The following is a 20,276-nucleotide window of genomic DNA, read 5'->3' as shown; positions in this document are numbered from 1 at the left end:
CCTTGGGTCAGAGCTGATATGCTAATTACAGAGTGTGCTCAGACCCTGTGAGGCCTCCTAGTTCACTCTTTGAAGAAAAGATCTCAGCTATTTCCACAACTGGTTATTCCTGTTTACGTTTGGTATCACACACATCAGAGCTGAGTCAGGAGGCAGGTAATTAGCTCCGCTCTCACACAACATCCAGCGCCACTCTAATAAAAGCCTACTGTAAAGTGTCACTTCAGAATGACTCCGAGCTCGCCAGGAAATGAATGTGGCATTTGCGTTGGGAAGGTTGGGGTATCTCAGCAGAAAAATAATGACTTCTAGCTGCTAAGAAAGCTTCCTGGTCAGCTCTCCGCTGCTCCCCCAAACTCAGGGCTTGTCACCACCCCCCACTGTCAAACACCTCTTGGCAGCTACCCCTGGCATCATCACCAGAATTCCAGTGTGTGGTCACTGCTAATCTCTCTAAATGTAGGTTACTCACCCAGGAGCACGTATCGGAGCCCACGGTCTAAGAGAACAAACAGTTTAAAGCATCTAGAATTCAACATTCAATACTAAACCTTCATAGGGCTTTCATGTTTTGTTTTTTATTTTGTGGTTGTCTTTAAATGTGTTTTTATTTATTTCAAAGATAAAGGAAGAGGCAGAGAAAGGAACGTCAGTGATGAGAGAATCACTGACCGGCTTCCTCCGGCATGCCCCACCCTGGGGATCGAGCCCGCAGCCCAGGCCTGTGCCCTGACTCGGAATCCAACCATGACCTCCTGGTGGGTAGGTTGATGCTCCACCACTGAGCCACACTGGCCAGGCAGGTCCTTCATATTTTGAAATTTGTCAAATGGGTTAACCTTCACTATTCAGAATCCTCTCTTCCCGGCTCTAGAAGGAGAGATAGGCGAGTAAAGAGGTGCCAACAGAGGCAGGAAGAAAGGAAGAAAAAATAAATTAAAAGGAAAAAGGGAGAAATAAGAACTAATCCTACTTTATATATATATATATAAATTATTGATTTTTTTACAGAGAGGAAGAGAGAGGGATAGAGAGTTAGAAACATCGATGAGAGAGAATCATCGATCAGCTGCCTCTTGCACACCCCCTACTGGGGATGTGCCCGCAACCAAGGTACATGCCCTTGACTGGAATCGAACCCGGGACCTTTCAGTCCGCAGGCCGAGGCTCTATCCAGTGAGCCAAACCGGTTTCAGCCTAATCCTACTTTTCTTGTGGGATTTGGTTTTCACTGAAAACAATGTCTCCCAAAGTATGGTCATCCTACAACCTTTCTCAGAATTCCTTGGGGATCTATTCTAAATGCATCCTCGGGCCCCCACCCAGCGCTACTGGGTCTGGGAATGGAGGCCCCCCTCTGCGTCCTAAACAAGCAGGATTTGTCTACGAGTAAAAGGTTTAAAACAACTAGTATAAGTTGTCTCTGCAACTGTCAGATATTTATAAAGCAATACACCTCATCGCTCATGTTGTTCTTTCTTCATCATTTTCACAAGTGGAACTTCTCAAATAAAATGACTCGTGTAAAGCTGATAGATTTATTAGGTCCCCGAATCACTATTTATAAACCCCCCACAATACAAAATTACAGGAGTCTTTGCCCTTGTGAAGCCCACCATCCAAAGAAGAAAAACACACAAAGTCTCAAGTGACGCATGGCTGGCACACTGGCACAGTGTCTAAGTGCTTAGAAAAGCAAGGCTGGCGCTGGGTGGGTGCCTCACTCGGGAAGTCAGGGAGTTGTAACCGGGAGTTTGGGAGAAGGAAGGCGAATGAGGGAGCCACCACTGTGTGGCAGACAAGCTCCAGGGAAGAAGACAGAAAGGAGGAGGGCTGGGCTTCCAGGGCACCTGTGTGACATAGAGCCGGGGCTGAGCTCCTGGCGAAAACGGAAGGAGCCCAGTCAGAGACTGCCATGTGTCTGATGCCCTGATATTTTGTCCAGCAGCTTTCTCACCGCCTCTTTGACTTCCTTGTTCCTTAAGCTGTAAATGATGGGGTTCAGCATCGGGGTGAGCACGCCGTACAGCAGCGAGATGATCTTGTCCGTCTGCTGGGAGCCGGAGGAGGAAGAAGGCTTCAGGTACATGGAGAGGGCGGCCCCGTAGTACAGGACCACCACGGCCAGGTGGGCCCCGCAGGTGGAAAAGGCCTTGCTCCTCCCCGCCGCGGAGCGGATGCTCAGGATGGTGGACAGGATGAAGGCGTACGAGACGCAGATGAGGAGCATGGGGACGGGCAGCAGGAGCACGCTGACCGCCAGCATGGTGGCGTCCACGGGCCGGGAGCGGGCGCAGGCCAGCTTCAGCACCGCCAGGATCTCGCAGGTGAAGTGGTCGATGAGACGGCCGCACAGGGGTGTCCGCAGCGCCAAGCTGGTCTCCAGCAGGGCGGTCAGGCAGCCGGCGGCCCAGCAGCCCGCGGCCAGAGGCACGCAGGCCCGCCTGCCCATGAGGACCGGGTAGCGCAGCGGGTTGCGGATGGCCACGCAGCGGTCGAAGGCCATCGCGGCCAGGAGCACGCACTCGGCGGAGCCCAGGGCCAGGGACAGATACATCTGCACGGCGCAACCCAAGAAGGTGATGGTTTTCTGGGGCGACAGCAGGTTCGCCAGCAGAGCGGGGATGGAAGCGGACGTGTAGCAGATGTCCATGAAGGAGAGGTTTCCGAGGAAGAAGTACATGGGGGTCTGGAGGCGCGCATCCAGGACGGCGATGAGAATCAGCGTGCTGTTCCCCAGGAGGGTGATCAGGTACATCACGAGGCTGGCGGCGAAAAGTACCATCTCCAGCGTGGGGTACCGGGAAAAACCCTCCAGGATAAGGAAGCTCCAGAGGGTGAGGTTTTCTGCTTGCATTTCCTTTTTTTTTAATTTTTATTTTTTGCACCCTAGGATTATTCCCTTCATTCCATCTGAGAACATAAAGAAATGGACAACGTATAATGTTCTTTGCGTTTAGGAAAACACTTTCAAACTTATCTTCACTCTCATAAGCACAATTTTACCACAGAGAAGTCACAGGGTGGTGGGTCTGTGCTAAAGGAAATACAATGTTGATGCTTCCGCAACAAGATTTAGGGAAAGAGTGGATTTGAAACCAAGAGTCAACAATGCATAATCCTATCCTTGACCCCCCCGTAGATTTTCAATCACGTTTTGATGGAAAGAGGAATCCACACTGAATAAGGTATTGAGCACAAGTTAGAAAAGCGAGCCAGGAAATGAGGCAGAGAAAGCACATTTGGTACAATAAAAACCGGCAATGATCTTCACCGGCCGGAAAGGAATGTTGAGAGAAACAAATCAACGAATTTTAAACTAGCACCTACGAAGTTCCAGGTCTAAGTTCACTCTGTCCTTCCCAACTAACGTTTGGAGGTCGTGTACCTGTTCCAAAAATGACGACCGTTTGAAGCACTGCAGATCCTTGTCTTGGTTATAATTAAGGGCCAGTTCGCACGTCACACAAAATAACCCACCTCGTTGAAAAACGGATTCAGCCCCTGTACAGTTTCCTTCCTTATCGACACCTGTACCTTTGTGAATACGTAAACAGATCTAAAAATGACACCCAGGCAATGCTCGTGTTAACACTCAGGAAGGCCCAGGGAATGCAGACATTAAGCTCCCTGCTTAAATTATCTTAAAATTTCTTTGCAAAGATTATAGATCACCTGCAATCAACATGACACTTGAGTTTTTATTTATTTTGACATGTCACGATACTAACCAAAAGCATTGCTGAGCCTCCCTTGCTTTTGCAATGGCATTGCTCTTTGTCACCTTCTATCTTTTTCCTCTCCCCACTAGTCCTTTCCCTGCTGTTTACAAGCACACCTGTTCTTAAAAATGCACTTGGTCATTGTCAAGCTGCCTGTGTTAACTGCCCCCCTGCTTCTGCTCTCCCTTTCATAGACAAACTCCTCAGTTACATGGTGCATCTTCATCCTTCAGGCTTCGCTTTCTCACCACTGGCATTTCCCCCCATTTCTCCATTTCCATCAGTGCTCTCATCTGTCTCCCCGTTCTCCAGATTTTAAAGGTACCGTAGGTGGGGCACGATATTTTTCAAACGGTTTTCATATATTACAGCGTTCTTTTCACTTACATTACAGTATTATCTTTGACTTCTGTTCCATGGCCTCTCATCCGGCCTATGAGCCAGTCCTTCCATTTTTGTCTGCGTGTTTGTAGTAGTCATCAGTCCCTGAGCAGCTGACATTGGAGGTCCACACACCATCAGTAACTCTGGTACCTTGGTTAGCGGTCCAGGGAATTCTTGTCCGTGTTAGCTCCCTCTGTGGTACTTGGGCAGAAAAGCAGAGTGTTTGCTTTTCTTCCTAAAAGTTTCATTTTTCTACATCACAGTAGTTACTTCTTATTCATTTGTTAGATTATTTTTAGGGATGACTCTGCCAAATTTTCTACTTAACAAATTCTCTATAAAAATCTTATTATATTATTGTAAGAGATTATTTTAAAGAAACCTTAAAAAAAAAAATTTTTGGTGCTGCTCTTAAAACCAGCGAAAGAAACACAGTTGGCACTGGCCGGGTGGCTCAGTGAGTGGAAGCATGGTCCCGTACACCAAAAGGTGTAGGTTCAACCCCCGGCTGGATGTGTATGGGAGGCAAGACTCCCTCTTTCTCCTTCTTCCTTTTGCTCTCTCTAAAAATCAATAAAAACATATCCTTGGGTGAGGATTTTAAAAAAGAAAACACAATTTATTTATTTATTTATAATGAAAAATCAGCCCAGTTGTCTGGGACTTGATCTTTTCTATTGTTTAAAAATAGTAGCCAAGAAAAATTGGTCCTCTGACATAAATTCCCTGTCACCAACTCCAAATCTTGTTTTAAGATGCACTTCTTAAGTTAGCTAAGTGCGAGAAAGAATAAATGCATCCACGTTAGAAATGTTAAACACCTTATGTAAAAATCAACAGTGCAATTCGTTTCTTTCCAAAGTATTGACTGTTGCCTCTCTCACTAAAAATACCAAAGGATAGCAACTGAAATACTGTGTACATTTAAACCCTCTGTTGTTTTGGGGAATACCGACTGTCCCCGAACAATTTAAAGTTTAGCAGCCATGTATTACAGCAGTTTGAAACTTCAGATCCTTCAGGGATAATGTCCCAAAGATCCAATTATATCAAACTTTTAAAAGTTGAGACGGAGTGGGAATGAGTTACCCCAAAAGAATTTCAGAGTATACATAAAAATAGTCTTATTTCCTTCCTGTCCATCCCAGCTCTATCAAGACTTTTTTTCCTTCAATGATTGCACTGTAGAATATTTAACAGTATATAGAGAATAGAAATCCCTAGAATTCTGAGATATATATTGTTTCATTTTTGAAAATGACTCCCTAGTTTTCAGAGATCACAGGAAGAAAATTTATCCTTTACACTACTTGCCCCTACAATTAACCAGAAATTTTATCCAATATGCTCTCAATGGCCAAATCTGGGACTGATTACTTTGATATCAAAATCAGTAATGGTAAGAGAGGATTACTGCTGGAAACCAAATCAGTTTCACTGAAAAAGAGATGTTGACAGGAAGCCAGGAAGGCTGGTCAACAACCTTAATTGCTCTAACCTTTAGTTGAGATTATGTTAGCTGAAGCAGCCTCCACCTTGTTTGTCCCGTGTCAGTTTCTGTTATTTCCTGCCCAAGGGCTACATGTAAATTTCTGTTTATGTTGCTTAAGATGTTTTCCCCAAAGCCTCAATAAAAGGGGATGGCAGGGCCAGAGCATGAGTAGTTCTCCCACTAGAGTTGGACTACCGCCTGGCCCCCCAAATCGCCAAATTGAATTTCTTCAAGTCTTAAGTCTCTTCATTTGTGTGCGGCCCTTCTCCAGAACCTGAACCCTGAATTGGAACTCTTTCTACGCAGGCCGTGAAAGAGAGTCCTATAGATTACAATCCTTTAAATACAATAAGAACGCATGAGTTCTTGGAAGGAGGGAAGGGAGAAGGAAGGTTCTTCCTTACAGTAGGATGCCAAAGAATGTAGAAATTGGTATAGAAAAGCATCGGTCGAGGTTAAAGGTGGTTGTAGTACTAGCTTATCATAGGTAAAAAGTTATAGTAGGTAAATTTAAGTATCACAGTTATCATAGGTGAAAGCTGAATGAGAAACATGATATTTCCATGGTGGCAAGGTATCTCACCCCAAACTACTTATTAATTTCCAAATCAGGATAATAGCTTCAAGTGGAGAAACACGGAGGATAACCACCTCAACATTACCAATAACAGCACAAGTTGACTCCAGCTGCCTTCTGGTAAGATGCCGGGAGGACACAACATCACTTACTTCTGCGGTATTCCTATCAAAAGGACAGCACCTGGCCCGAGTGGTTCAGTGGTTAGAGCCCCGCACCCAAGGGTCGCTTCTACCCCTGACCCCAGTGGGGGTGTGTGTGGGATGCAACCGATCCATGTTTCTCTCTCACATGTTCCTCTCTCTCTCTCTCTCTCTCTTTCTCTCTCTCTCTCTCTCTCTCTCTCTCTCTCTCTCTCTCTCTCTCTCTCTCTCTCTCTCTCTCTCTCTCTCTCTCCCCCTTCCCTTCCTCCCAATGTTTGTTAAAAAAAAAAAAAAAAAAAAATCAATGGGAAAAAAATCCTCAAGAGAGGATTAATAAAAACGGAGGAGGAGGAGGAGGAGGAGGAAACAGCAACAAAATCATATTACCTGAATCTGATTATGAGGGAAACCAGACAAAATTAAATTGAGGAATTTTGTGCAAACTAACCAACCTCTAGCTCTCCCTAACTTCTACCCCCAAAAATCAAAATCAGGAAACAAACGAACAGACAAGCTAAAGAAATGTTCCGGGAGACTGAGGAGACAGCAACAAGCCGTGACCCAGCACTGAGCGTCACTAAGCCAGGAGAACATGAGCTCTGGAGAGGACATGGGACAAAAGACAAAACTCGAATACTTCCGGAAAACAGACCAGCCCTGAACGCGGGCTGTGGATTAGAGGCAATACTGCATGGACCATGGGGTTTCCCGAGCTCCCTAATGTCCTGCCATGTTATGTGAGACAATGTCCTTGTTCTCAGTGTTAACGGGGCAACATGCCTCCACCGTCCCCTCCGACAGTGCAGTGAACCTGCAGGAGGGAGAGGGAGCAACTTGCAGGTGGGTGGGGGCCCGCCCTGTGGTCGGCCTCTGCCCCCCCAGGACCGGCGGAATGGGGCATGGGCACACGGGCGGGCCCCCAGGGTCCCGGGGCGGCTGTGCAATGGGCACCACCTTCCGTACCTGGGGCCCCGGGGTCCCCGGGCCTGGGCGAGGCCTCAGCACCCCGCCCCTCCGCTTTGCCCCCAGGTGGCCGTTAGGTTTCCAGCAGCAACACGTCCAGGGGCTGCTGGGCGGGTGGGCGCGTGCATGGCCCGCAGCCCAGGTGCCTGCGCGCCCCAAGGAGACCCTCAAGGTGAGACTCACCCCCCACGGGACCTCCCAGCTCAGAGCACTGAGCAAGGCTGCTCCTACAGGACTGCAGGGGATGTCCGAGGCCTCCGCTTCTCTGTCTTGACCTCCCTGGATGGCTGGGGCCGAGTGGACCGGCCACCTGGCCGCCGCCACCGCGGATCACGGTGTGTTCACTACCGAGGGCGCAGCTGGTGCAGGAATGAGCCCGCACGTGGTCGGGACCGGGTGGGGTCCAATAGGAACACGTGGGCTGTCCGGCAGGCCCTGGGGAGGAGGGCCTCAGCGCTTTGTGCAGGGGCCCTTTCCCCACCCGGCTGGTCCCAGGGGTTAGGGGCAGCCATCACGGTCCTCATCCACCATGAGGGGGCGAAGCTGCTCAGCAAAGCGTGGCAGACAGACCCCCGGGCGCCTCCAGACCCGCCCGCACCGCCCTCTTCTCGTCATTCCAGGGCAGTCATCCTAAAGCTCAGTAATAAACCCTCCCATCACCAGGCAGCAAGAATGTTGCTAGAAGATTGACACTAAGACATTAAATAGAAATAACAGGCAGTGGTATGGAAGAAAAGGAAATAAAATGATCACTTGCAAACTATATGATTTTACATCCAAAGGGAATAAGTTAAAACTGTTTCACAGCAAGAGTTTAGTCAAGTTGCCTAATAAAAAGATGAATACAATTCAATGATTTTCTAACAGCTAGTTGAAACATAGTGACCCAGAAAAGATTCCATTGTCGGTTACAGGAACATGTTGAGGTAGTGGAATGACTGACAAGAATTGTGTAGATATGATGGGAACAATAAAATTTTATAGCAGCAACGTTATAACCAATAAGCTAAATGAATCCTGATGTAAAATTTAGAATGCACCTCTAAACATGTATTATTTTGATCAATAAACAAAAATTTTTAATTCTTGTCAAGAGGGTAGAGATGAAGGTTTTCAGAATCATTTCTCCCCAAATCAAAATAACCTAACCTCAGCCACTTCACCTTTCAAACGAGGGGCATCTCACCTCCAGGTTATGTGGCTTTTACTTAGAAAAACACCTGGGGAGGTCTGTGCTATAGTGAAAGCAGGGCCTGGGCTCATTCAAATGGGAAAAGATTTTAACAAAGATAACTCAATTATTCTATTTACTAATGAAGTTATACTATTTTAAAGTTCACTCCCGGCTTCTTTAGAAGGGCTTGGGACCCTGGGAGAGAGGAGAGTGAAGGTATTAGGAAGACAGGAGAAGGCTCAGAAATCTTGAGGACCAAAAAGAATAGAGAAACTAGCCAATGAGAAATACCTAATACCAGGGAAAGCTAAGGGTCTTAGCCTTATATTCTAAAAACAGTGACTATCTCATGTGGAATTCTAGGTTGTTGGCTGGTCATAGCTATTCTCTACTCCCACTATTACTCCCCAAAAAGCAATTAAAATCACATAAGCACAACCGTCTTGGGTAACAGAGCTTTGGATTTTAAAGGAACAGTAGTTATCAGAAAGGGGAACTACGGGTACAGGAAATTTAAGAAAATGTCAATCATTACCTGATCGCCAAGCTAACGGAGCAGAGGCCTCAGTGGGCTCATACAGTAAAGAATTGAGACTTTACAGAATTAGTTCAGGAAGCAAAAACAGCAGCAATTCTGGAGTGGGAGGGGAATATGATTTCTAGATTTGTCACATGTTAAACAGGAAAGTAGGGCCCATATTTAATGATAGAAGGGTCACCCATTGGTATGGCTCAGATGGTTGAGCATCAGCCTATGAACCAGGAAGTCACGGTTCAATTCCCAGTCAGGGCACATGCCTGGGTTGTGAGCTCAATCCACAGTGTGGGGTGTGCAGGAGGCTGCCGATCAGTGATTCTCTCTCATAGTTAATGTCTCTCTCTCTCTCTTCCTCTCTGAAACCTATAAAAATATAAATTTTAAATGTGGTGGTGTTTTTTTTTTTTAATCCCTCAGATTTTATACATTTTATGATGGGATTAAGGGAGCACAAACATAAAGAGAGGCCCATAAAGACTTCTCCCAAGATGTCTCAAAAGACGCCAGCCAGACTCTGGGATTAATGGTGAATCAGCAGAGGCAGCCAAGCAGAGGCAGGCTGTTGGGCCTTTTTCGGTTTTTCAAGTATAACTAGCCAAATATGTCAGAAGCTAAACTCGTCTCCTAGAGAACCAGTAAAAATCAATGCACTACTTCAGGAGAACCGGTCATGCAGCTTTTATTTACTTCACACCTTCTTGGGCATGGGTAGGATTTTCCTCTCAAATAAGACCGTCACATGCTTAGCTAGCCCGGTACATATTGCAGAGGACTCTATGAAGACTTTGCATATAAAATACAAAAATCTGTTACATATATATCCATTAACAACAGTTTGTACATTACAATGAGCGCCAAGGTCAGAGTTAAGTCCCTGTACTTCACAAGCAGCATGGATACATGGTAGGGGCGCCGACAGAAACTCCCCCGAGGGGCAGACAGTGTTCACACAGTGCGATTGCTACTAGATAACACGGTCACGGCTTTTTTCTTCTTTTTCTTCTTAGTAAATACACAAGGAAAGGATGGCAGGGGAAAGCCAGGGGGCTTGGTGGCAGTCCGCTTTAGTGTGCAGGTAAACTGGATCACAGGCAGACACACCGCAATTAGAAATTGGACACAAACATTAAAGAAACTGCTGCTCTTTTACCACCAAAAAGACAATGTTATACTACTGTCATTGTTTTGACCAACTGCCAAACTTCAGGTACCTCCTTTCCGTGTATTGGTAGATTTATGAAGATGTATCTATAGTGTACTTACTCCAGGAATAAGGAATTTAGTAACTGGACTATCTCAATCAGGCGCTTGTATGACAAGTGGTACAATATTCGGGGGGGGGGGGGGATTACAAAAACCAGTTCCAGAGAGCTTTGGAAAATGAAGGCAGAAGACAAACACGCACGGGTCCTTCCTCCATTTGCTCACCAATATCAGCACTCCACAGTCACACACTGCTCTTCACCTTTTACATAAATATGAACACACACGTACAGGCGCGCTGCACTGGGAGACCAGCATTCAGCACTGCTCATGCAGATGACTGGGCTGGTTGATGAAGGCATTAAGTATATAAATTAGAAATGTGCTTAGAAAGCTAACAGAAATTAATTCACTAGCACGAAGCACTAAGGTTCAAGCATCTTAGCACCGCTCTCAGCACCATGGGAAGTTCCCAATATTGAATAACAGAACGTTATAAGCATAAATTTTGATGAGGCTTTAACATCTCGTATGGGCCGAGAGCACAGTTCCTGCCCTTACACCGTTTCTGTCACACCTGGCTTCCCCTGCATTCTTGCCTGGGAACAGCGTCCCAGGGGCTGAAAATGAAAGTCAGAGGGCACCTGGTGGAAGAGGACTGATCAGGAGAACACTGTGAGGCCATAAGCTTTCTGAAAAACATCCGAAGTTGATTTTTCTCTAACGCAAAAGGCTTCTCAAGTGGAAGTTCACGATAGGTTCCTTAAAACTCATGATGTACTAAAGCTCACAATTATATTCACTATCAGCTAAGAACATGCTTCAGAAATAAACACACAAATTTTCTTTGTAAACCCCTTTCCAAATCAGAAGCAACCCCAGAGCATACACAGCCAAGGTGAGGCACTACCTGTGCACTGCTTTCCACACTGTGAACAGCAGCCCATTTATGAGTCAGGGAATAAATTTAGTGAGCATTTCAAACAGTAAAGGTGAAGGGGGGGATCAAAGTATATCACACATAGTAAGATATTTATTTCAGTTAACGATTTTATATTCTCTCTCTCTCTCTCTCTCACACACACACACACACACACACACACTGTTCCGGGTCAAATGTGAAAGTTATTTTTACTCTTGGTCACAGTCAAGAAATTTTGAAATACATTCATTGCTCAATAGAAACCACACCAAAAATAAGCATGATATTTTAACACTGGTGTTAATGTCAGTAAAGGGCAATACTGAGTATAAAGCAATTCTGTGCTTGGAATCCAAGGTGAGCTAGTGTTCTCAGTTTACCTAAAACACCTTCGTTAAACTTGTTTTTCCCCTTACCCTACAGCCTTCGGCAGGGGCATGAGCAGCGAAGGGAAGGAAGCTGTAATTATTTACTTTGAACGGTGACACGTTATTCCCAGATGGCAAATTAAAATGCTTTCCTTTCTATCCTAAAGTCTTACTGTTAGCATAAAAGTGAGTATAAAATTTTAAGGTGCTTTTATGGTTTTGAGATTATAAATGGTCTAAATCAACAGTCATGACTTCATTGTTGGTTTGGGTTTTACAAAATAAGCAACCACAGACAGAATGATCAATCTTGCCCTAACCTAACTGAATCTGCCTGTGACAAGAGGACAATCAGCCTGGCCAGTGCGGCTGGGTAGGAGGATCATCCTGTACACTGAAAGGTTCTGGGTTTAATTCCCAGTCAGGTTACATACCGAGGTTTGGGGTTCAATACTAGGTTGGAGCGTGTACAGGAGGCAACCTATTGATGTTTCTCTTCCTTCCTTCCTCTCTCTCTCTAAAATCAATTAAAAAAAAAAAAATGTCCTCAGGAAAGGATAAAAAAAAAAAAAAAAAAAGACAATCAGAACTATCACATGGAGACCAAATTCTCCCTCTCAACCCATAAAGAACAGTGCTAAACAATTACTTTCTAAAAACCAATCATCTAAACAAATAACATTCAGCTTATGAATTTCAAGAATCCAATGATGTGAGTTCAGTTCTTGTTTCTCTGGTCGGTCAGGGTTAGCAGTGATTGGCAGAAGGTTGTAAAAGAAAATTTCCTGGGTTCTGGCCTTAGCACAGGCCTCAGAAAGGAAGCTCTGTCAGCACACAGCCCATCCTTCAGGAGTAAAGCAAGGGGGTTCAACTGATCACAGAGCCCCTTCCTGAAATAACTTTATTCAATGTAGGTGCAGTTCTGAGATGTTTTTAATCCAGCTTCTCTACAACATTAATCTCTAATAACTATTTCCATTAGTTTTACCAACAACCACCTCTCAAACATTCATGTTTCATTAAGCTCACTCAGCCCAGATACTTTTAAAACATCAAATAAAATAAAGCTAATAAGGAACAAAATTTAAGGCATTTTTTTGTTTTTATTTCAGCCAAGGAATGATGCATGCTACAGATTAATCTTTACTTTTCCCACTTGGTTTTTCAAAGAATACCACCATTTTCATCACAATGAGCATGGCACTTGTTCGTTTCTTCCACTTCTAAATTATTCCAGATTTTCAAGTGTTTTCTTCAGCAATGCTGCTTTCTCCTTCAGCTCAGGTCGGCTGTCTGTCTCCATAGTGGCTAAAGATTCAATCAGGAGCATTCTGCACTCAGATGTCAAACTTTCCCACTGTTTAGACTCTGAATCGAAAGAGAACGAAGAAAAAAAAGATTCCTCATAGAACAAGCAAGTACAAAAAAACAAACTAGTCATTCTGCTTCTCCTCCATATATCACGCCCCCAAAATAAATGCAAAGTAACCACCTGATAACAACTTAGGATACAATGATCACAGGTTCAGCAGTTGTCTCAAATCCTAATTACTGACAATAACCTGAGAGCGTATCAGGGAGTCCCATCCTCTGCCCCCAGTATTAATGAGATGAAAAGCATCTAGGGATGCTGAGGCAAAGTGATAAGTAGGAAGTATCAAGGCAAAGCACAAAGTGACCAAAAGATCATCAACAATACTTAAAGCCTCTTTATAAGATACGAGAGGCCCAGTGCACAAAATTCGTGTATGGGGTGGGCAGTCCCTCAGCCAGCCTGCACCCACTCCAATCCGGGACTCTCACAATCGTGACTCCTGGCTCCTAACCGCTCACCTGCCTGCCTGCCTGATTGCTCCTAACCACCTCTGCCTGCCTGCCTGCCTGCCTGCCTGATGCTCCGAACTGCCTATGCCTGCCTACCTGATCACCCCCTAACTGCCCTCCCCTGCTGGCCTGATCACCCCTAATCACCTCTGCCTCAGCCCCCACCCACATGGCTTTGTCCAGAAGGACATCCAGAAGACATCTGGTCTAATTAGCATATTATCTTTTTATTATCTTATTAGTAGTATAGATGTTTGTTCAGTTAAAAAAATCTTAAACAAATTTCAAAATTGCACAGTAAGTTTCAACAGATCACAATTTACTAATCCTTTCTTTAAGGGGAGCATCAGAGAAACTCAAAGTAAAGATCCTAAGTTTTATTTGTGAGGTTCTGCCACTTTGGCCCATTACCTCACCAGTTAGCCTCATTTTATTCACCTAGAATACATTCATGCATATTTGGCAAACAGTGCAAATTCAATGATCTGATGAGGGGGCTTGCTCTTTCATTTCAACAAAGAAAAAAGGAATTACAAGGTGTGTAGTGTTAATGAATCTAAAAAGCCTGTTTTATGGAGCCCTAGGAGAGGTACTTTAAATGCTAAGCAAAAATAAAGAAGTAAAAATTGCAAATATACAGGACCTGAGAAAACTACTCCTTCTTCCCCATTCCCTGGGGTTAAAATAATAAAACAAAATAAAAAAGAGAAAAAAGAAAAAAGAGGCCTCCTTTAAAATCAGTAACAGATACACCACTGAAAAAAAATATTTTCTTTCACCACAGCCATTAGAAGAAATCTTCTTGCCCTGACCAGTTTGGCTCAGTGGATAGAGCGTCAGCCTGCGGACTGAAGGGTCCCGGGTTCGATTCCGGTCAAGGGCATGTACCTTGGTTGCGGGCACATCCCCAGTGGGGAGTGTGTAGGAGGCAGCTGATCGATGTTTCTCTCTCGTTGATGTTTCTAACTTTCTATTCCTTTCCCTTCCTCTCTGTAAAAAAATCAATAAAATATATATTTTATTTTTTAAAGAAGAAGAAATCTTTATAAGAAGGTTAAAAAAAGGAAAACAGGGAAAAATAGGATTAAGAAAATGCTATCAAATTAAATGACTCGGGTGGATAATTGTTAAAATGCTTTCCCAACTCCACTTTTCAGTGAGTCATTCTGTTTATTTACATGCGGACAGGGAGCTATTCTACGCCCTGTCAACCATGTGCCGTAATAACCAAGGTTAAATCAGGATTCATACTGGAAACAAAAACTATTATTCTAAGATAACTACAGCTTCATAAAATTTAAACACTTTAATAAAATTTAAGGGTTTTAGCTTTGTCTATCCCACTTAGACGTGTGTGTGTGTGTGTATTAATTTGTAATTTAGAGTATATGCTTATTAAAAACAGAAAATAAAACAATTTCTAAAACATATGCCATAAAATATTCTGGCTTTCCAGCTTTCAATCAGAACTATCAGGAACTCACCTTCAAGCTTTTTAAGCAGTAATTCTATCACAGATAAAGCTTCTGTTCTCACAGATGAATACGTCTTATTTTCTAAGAAAAAAAATCACATAACGCACATTACTTGTTTTGTATATCTTTGAAACAAAAGCTCCAAGATTAAGTTAATGTTACTGAAAGATGTTAAGAAATGACAAATTCAGGGTAAGACACACCTTTTCTGAAGTAAGCTTCCCTTTCCGAGTAATCTACCATTAAATACTTGAAATGTGCTATGTGTCCACATTCCTTACTTTAAAAAAAATGTCAGCCAAATATATCAATCACCACACCAAATGGCAAGATTTAAAAGGGCCCATTTTAGAAGTGGGAATTCAAAAGATGAACACATATTCATCTTCTCATAATACCTAAGAAGGGTCTTTAGGTTGCATGACCTCAAATTAACAAAGAACATTACACGACCCAGGGTGAAGGCAAAATCAGAGACACCTGCCTGAGACCTGTAAAGACCAGTTTCTTCACTGCCAGTTCTTTATCCAAAAGCATGCCACCTCCAAGAATTACAACTAAAACATACTTCCTTAATGTCTACTCTAAATCAGCTGTCACCACCCTTTCAGACCTCACGAACCACCAGTGGGTGACCATTGCTCTAGATACAGCATCTAGTTCATGTGAAATTGTCTACCGAAAAGATTAACACAACCAAACTCACAGCAAGGAAAGCACAAGATGAGCTTATAACATCCTGTTCTGTTACAAAGTACAGAAGGGCCTGTAAGAATGATGGTGACCTGTCAAGAGGACACAGGAGTCAGCTTGAAGGAGCCTGCACTGGCCAAATCTGTGACCATATGAGTAACAAATTAAGAAAAATAATTAATTATAAACCAACTGGGAGAAAAGGAATCCATGAATCAGTATCGATACTAGAGGAAGGGAGAGGTAGGATCTTGCTTATGAGGATGCCAACTATCAAAAGGTAAAAGAGAGGGAGGTTGGAGTTAGAAAGCCATCTCAGTAAAAGCAGGTTCAGGAAGAAACCTTGACGTGTGCTAGGTCTAGAAGGCCTTCTGCAGAGGAGCAGCACGCCTGCATGGCTTCACGTGTCTTCCCCAGACAGCTGTAAAGAAGAGCAGGTTACCTAAATGGTCTTAAAGTATTCCCCACAGGCTGCTTATTAGATACAAGGAAGGTGTGTGGGGGGGAATAACTAGAAGGTAGAGAAAACTGAATATACCTTGACCAGATAACCAAATTAACATCGCCAGTGAGGGCAGATGGACACTGTGTGCCTCCTGATGTGAGGCACGTCACTTATGGAGGGAGTGTCCAACTGGAAAGTCATGACCTGCATCTCATCAGGAGGAAACATGAGAAACCCTCCAATTAAAAAAAGATGGGGAAAGCCTTTTCTTCAAAATTGTCACTGTCATATAGGGCAGAGAACAGCTGAGAGGAAGTGTTCCAGATTAAAGAAGAATAAAAAGATATAACAACTAAATTCAATAAATGATCCCGGACTGAAATTCCTCAATGGAGGGGAGGGGGGAAATTCTATAAAAAACATTACAAGTCAACAGAAAACCTAGACCATGAACAGTAAAGAATTTGATTTTTTAAATTGCATCATTGGTATACTGCCGAAAGTTGTTAACTGTACTGAGCTGATGTAAGAGAATGCACACTGAAAAATTTAGAGGTAACGGGGTGTGATGTAAACAATACTTTCAAATGGTTCAAGAAAAATATGTATATAGAAGTAATGATTTAAGTAAAAAGGGCAAAATGTTAACAGGTAACATTCGTTAAAAGATATATAGGTAGCCAAAACCGGTTTGGCTCAGTGGATAGAGTGTCAGCCTGCGGAAAGATCCCGGTCAAGGGCATGTACCCTTGGTTGTGGGCACATCCCCAGTGAGGGGAGTGCAGGAGGCAGCTGATTGATGTTTCTAACTCTCTATCCCTCTCCCTTCCTCTCTGTAAAAATATATATATATATTTTTAAAAGATATATAGATATTATATGTTCTATTTTTATTTAATGTCTTGACTGGGCCCCTCAGCATGAAACAGGAGGGAAACGGAAGCACAGGCTTATGAGAAAGTCACCCTTCTTCATGGCAGCCCAACCTTCCTGCCCCCAGGGTGGCGTCGTCCATGTCTGAGAGCTCAGCCTGGCAAATCATTGAGCTCAGGTTTTTGTTTGTTTTTGCTAGCTTTTTAAAATTAAATTTATTGGGGTGGGTTTGATTAAGAAAATTATATAGGTTTTCAAGTATACAATTCTATAATACATCATCTGTATATTGTATTATATTTACCACCCAAAGTAAAATCTCCTTCAGTCACCATATATTGGACCCCTTTACACTTTACTATCCCTCCCCCACACTCCTTTCCCTCTGGTAACCACCACCCCATTGTCTGTGTCTATAAGGGTTTTTGTTTTTGTTTTTTTGTTTTGTTTTGTTTTGTGTTTTTTTGCATTGATTTAGAGGGAGTGGGGGAACATCAATATATTGTTCCACATATACATTCACATTCATTGGTTGATTCTTGCATGTGCCCTGATCAGAGATCAAACCCACAACCTTGGCATATGGAAATGATGCTCTATTGAAATGACCCATCTGGCCGGGGCTGTGAGTTTTTGCTTGTCTTGTTTGTTCATTTGTTGCTCTCAGTTTTACATTATACAACTCAACAACAACAAAACAAGCAATCCAAAGACACTTCTCCCAAGAAGACATACAAATGGCCTACAGATATATGAAACCATGCTTAGCTTCATTAACTACATGTCACACCTGTTAGAATGGCTATTAATAACAAGACAAGTAAAATAAGTGTTGGAGAGGTCATGGAGAAAAAGAAACCCTCATTCACTGCTGATGGTACAGCCACGATGGAGGTTCCTCAAAAATTTAAGAATAGAGTTACCATATGACCCAGCAACCCCTCTCCTGGGTATGTACTTGAAAAATTTGAGAACATTTATTCCCAGAGATTTGTGTATCCTTATGTTCACTGCAACATTATTCATAGTGGTGAATACATGGAAATACTAACCAAAATGCCCCTCGACAGATGACTGAATAAAGAAGATGTATTACATACATATTACAACAGAATACTACTCAGCCATAGATAAAATACTGCCATTTCGACAACATGGATGAACCTTGAAGAATATAATGCTAGTGAAATAAGTCCTACAGAAAAAATAAAGAACCATATGATTTCACTCATATGTGCGCTATATGTACTATTATTGCAACTTTTCTGTAAGTTTGAAAGTATTTTCAAGTAAAAGTTTTTTTAAAAAACTCTTATCACAAAGGTTTTTCTAATCTAGGAGCTAAAATCCTAAATTATAGTTCCGGGTTGATATATATCAGTCTGGGCATACAGAGTATATTAAATAGGATAGTTCAGTGGTTCCATAAACTTAGTTCCTAGCACAAAGTAGGAAATATATGAAGCTTAACTCCCTGACCTTTAAAATCAGGACCCCTTATCAATGTCAGTTTATCACACTCACCTAAAGAATATGTGATTGATTTACAAGTTTCAAGGAGAATTTCAGTCAAAGCCTCAGGATCTGCATATTCTTCTTCCAAAAGCATTAATCTATAAAAATCAGAAAGCAAGACACAAATATCAGTTTTAAGAAATATTCCAAAACCTTTCTGGCATAAATAATTTCCATCTGCATGTATCACTTTATGATGTCATTCTAGCATTTAGTTTTAATTTTTTTTTTAAATTTCATTGATTACATATAAAATGCTAAGGGGGAAAAGGACAAAATAAATGAACTATGAAGCAAATTACCCCTGAAAAAAGGCATTCATTGACTGTAGGACTCCTAGCTGCACTTTCCAGGTGCTGAGTTTTAGCCGGTCACACATCAATTTGCATATTTCCTGCCGATAACAACCTGGGAAGAAAGACAGAATGGGACCAGTAGGACAGGGCGTGTGAAGGAGCAAAAGACAGAGCGAGTGAGGGACAGATGGAAGGACAGAGACAGAAACAGAGAGGAACAGAGGGGCAGAGATGGGTGGGAGATAGGAAGACAAAAAAAAGGGAGGAGGAAAATAAAACAACAAATACCTTTAGTTAAAGCCATGACATTTCAAAAACAAACAAACAGAACTTCAAGCTGACTTTGTGTCCAATTCCCAAACAAATTTCCCTGATCAGAACTTCTCCCAAGAAGGTCCCGTAAAACTGTTTATAAATGTTCACTTTCAAAGCAGTATCCTTCTCCAAGGAGCTGACACTGAATCTTTACCACAGTCCCTTCCCCTGTAGAACACCCTGAGTGACAAGAAAGCAGAACTCTGGAGGCGGGAGCTCCCGGGGACACGCGGGAGCTTCCGCACGCTGTGGGCTTACCAACAGGCATCAGCTCTCTCCTCCCAAACCAATCACACCAACTGCACTTGCAATTACAATTATATAATTAATAGTACACTAACTGATGAAATAGGTGTATAAAGTCAACATTAAGTCATTATTTTTAGTTTAGATTGACAGATGGCAGTAAAAATCCATAAGAATTCTGCACTGGAATTGCTGCATAAGAGATTTTAGCTTCTTTTTCTACAATAAAGAAAAAGAACTCAGCCAAAACCGGTTTGGCTCAATGGATAGAGCGTCGGCTTGGGGACTGAAGGGACCCGGGTTCGATTCCGGTCAAGGGCATGTACCTTAGTTACGGGCATATCCCCAGTGGGGGTGTGCAAGAGGCAGCTGATCGATGACTCTCTCTTATCGATGTTTCTAACTCTCTATCTCTCTCCCTTCCTCTCTGAACAAAATCAATAAAATATATATTTTTTTTAAAAAAAACTCAGAAATTATAGATGATCCCTTGTAAGATGTACGAGAAGTCAATGTGTAACAGTTCGATTCTCAAAGGCTCAGCCTTCCCCTCAATAACTGGTAAATGAATATATATTTCTATGCCTTACACTAAAATAAACTGCTTTGGGTAAGTATCATTTATATAGATAAAAGGCTAAGTGACCAACCATCTGTCTGTCCGACTGATGTGCCCAGGCAATTTAAAAAGTAAACATTGACTCGTGCATGTAAACTTCTCGCTGGTGCCTATTGCATGCGTGTTTTAATTTTATAATACTATCTATACATGCTATTTTGACATGTAATTTTTTGCAATAATGTAATTACTACATGAATGTTTCTTCTAATTAATTTCCTTTCTATGCACCAGGCCATTACTTTTTATATAAATTGACTACTTTTTCTACCTTATTCAAGAAAAAGTCAGTATCCCTAATGGCATAAAAAAAAAAAAAAAAAAAGGAGACTTCCACTGCAGGCCAGAACATAATGCCAAGACATACGGCCATTTATAAATACGTATCTTTTGGAAAATCCTTCCTATACATGGCAAATACACTTTTCATAGTTCACATAAAAAAGGCAAGGCTCAAAGACAATCTTAAATCTGATTTCAGACACATCC

At 42.7% G+C, this 20,276-nt stretch overlaps 2 protein-coding genes across 5 annotated transcripts in view; both read right to left on the bottom strand.

Moving 5' to 3' along the window:
• Nucleotides 1–1,903: 1,903 nt before the first annotated feature.
• OR2K2 (olfactory receptor family 2 subfamily K member 2) lies at nucleotides 1,904–2,857 on the bottom strand (the record flags this gene model as incomplete). Its single annotated transcript, XM_084899982.1, has 1 exon — nucleotides 1,904–2,857. The coding sequence occupies one exon, from the start codon at nucleotides 2,855–2,857 to the stop codon at nucleotides 1,904–1,906; it is 954 nt and encodes a 317-aa protein (XP_084756108.1).
• A 9,712-nt stretch (nucleotides 2,858–12,569) lies between these two features.
• The window catches only part of ECPAS (Ecm29 proteasome adaptor and scaffold), a 94,071-nt gene continuing 86,364 nt past the window's right edge, over nucleotides 12,570–20,276 (bottom strand). For all 4 annotated transcript variants that reach the window (XM_084898157.1, XM_084898155.1, XM_084898158.1 and 1 more), the window contains 4 exons: nucleotides 18,614–18,719; nucleotides 18,321–18,409; nucleotides 14,795–14,866; nucleotides 12,570–12,854 (listed from right to left, as the gene is read on the bottom strand). In XM_084898157.1, the coding sequence (XP_084754283.1) occupies nucleotides 12,715–12,854; nucleotides 14,795–14,866; nucleotides 18,321–18,409; nucleotides 18,614–18,719 (407 nt within the window). In that variant the 3' untranslated portion in view covers nucleotides 12,570–12,714. The remainder of the gene's footprint in view (nucleotides 12,855–14,794; nucleotides 14,867–18,320; nucleotides 18,410–18,613; nucleotides 18,720–20,276) is intronic.

The sequence above is a fragment of the Pipistrellus hanaki genome, assembly GCF_964339955.1.
Source record: "Pipistrellus hanaki genome assembly, chromosome: 11".
Classification (NCBI taxonomy): domain Eukaryota; kingdom Metazoa; phylum Chordata; class Mammalia; order Chiroptera; family Vespertilionidae; genus Pipistrellus; species Pipistrellus hanaki.
The sequence above is the reverse complement of the archived record's forward strand: the minus strand, read 5'-3'. Positions and strand labels throughout refer to the sequence as shown.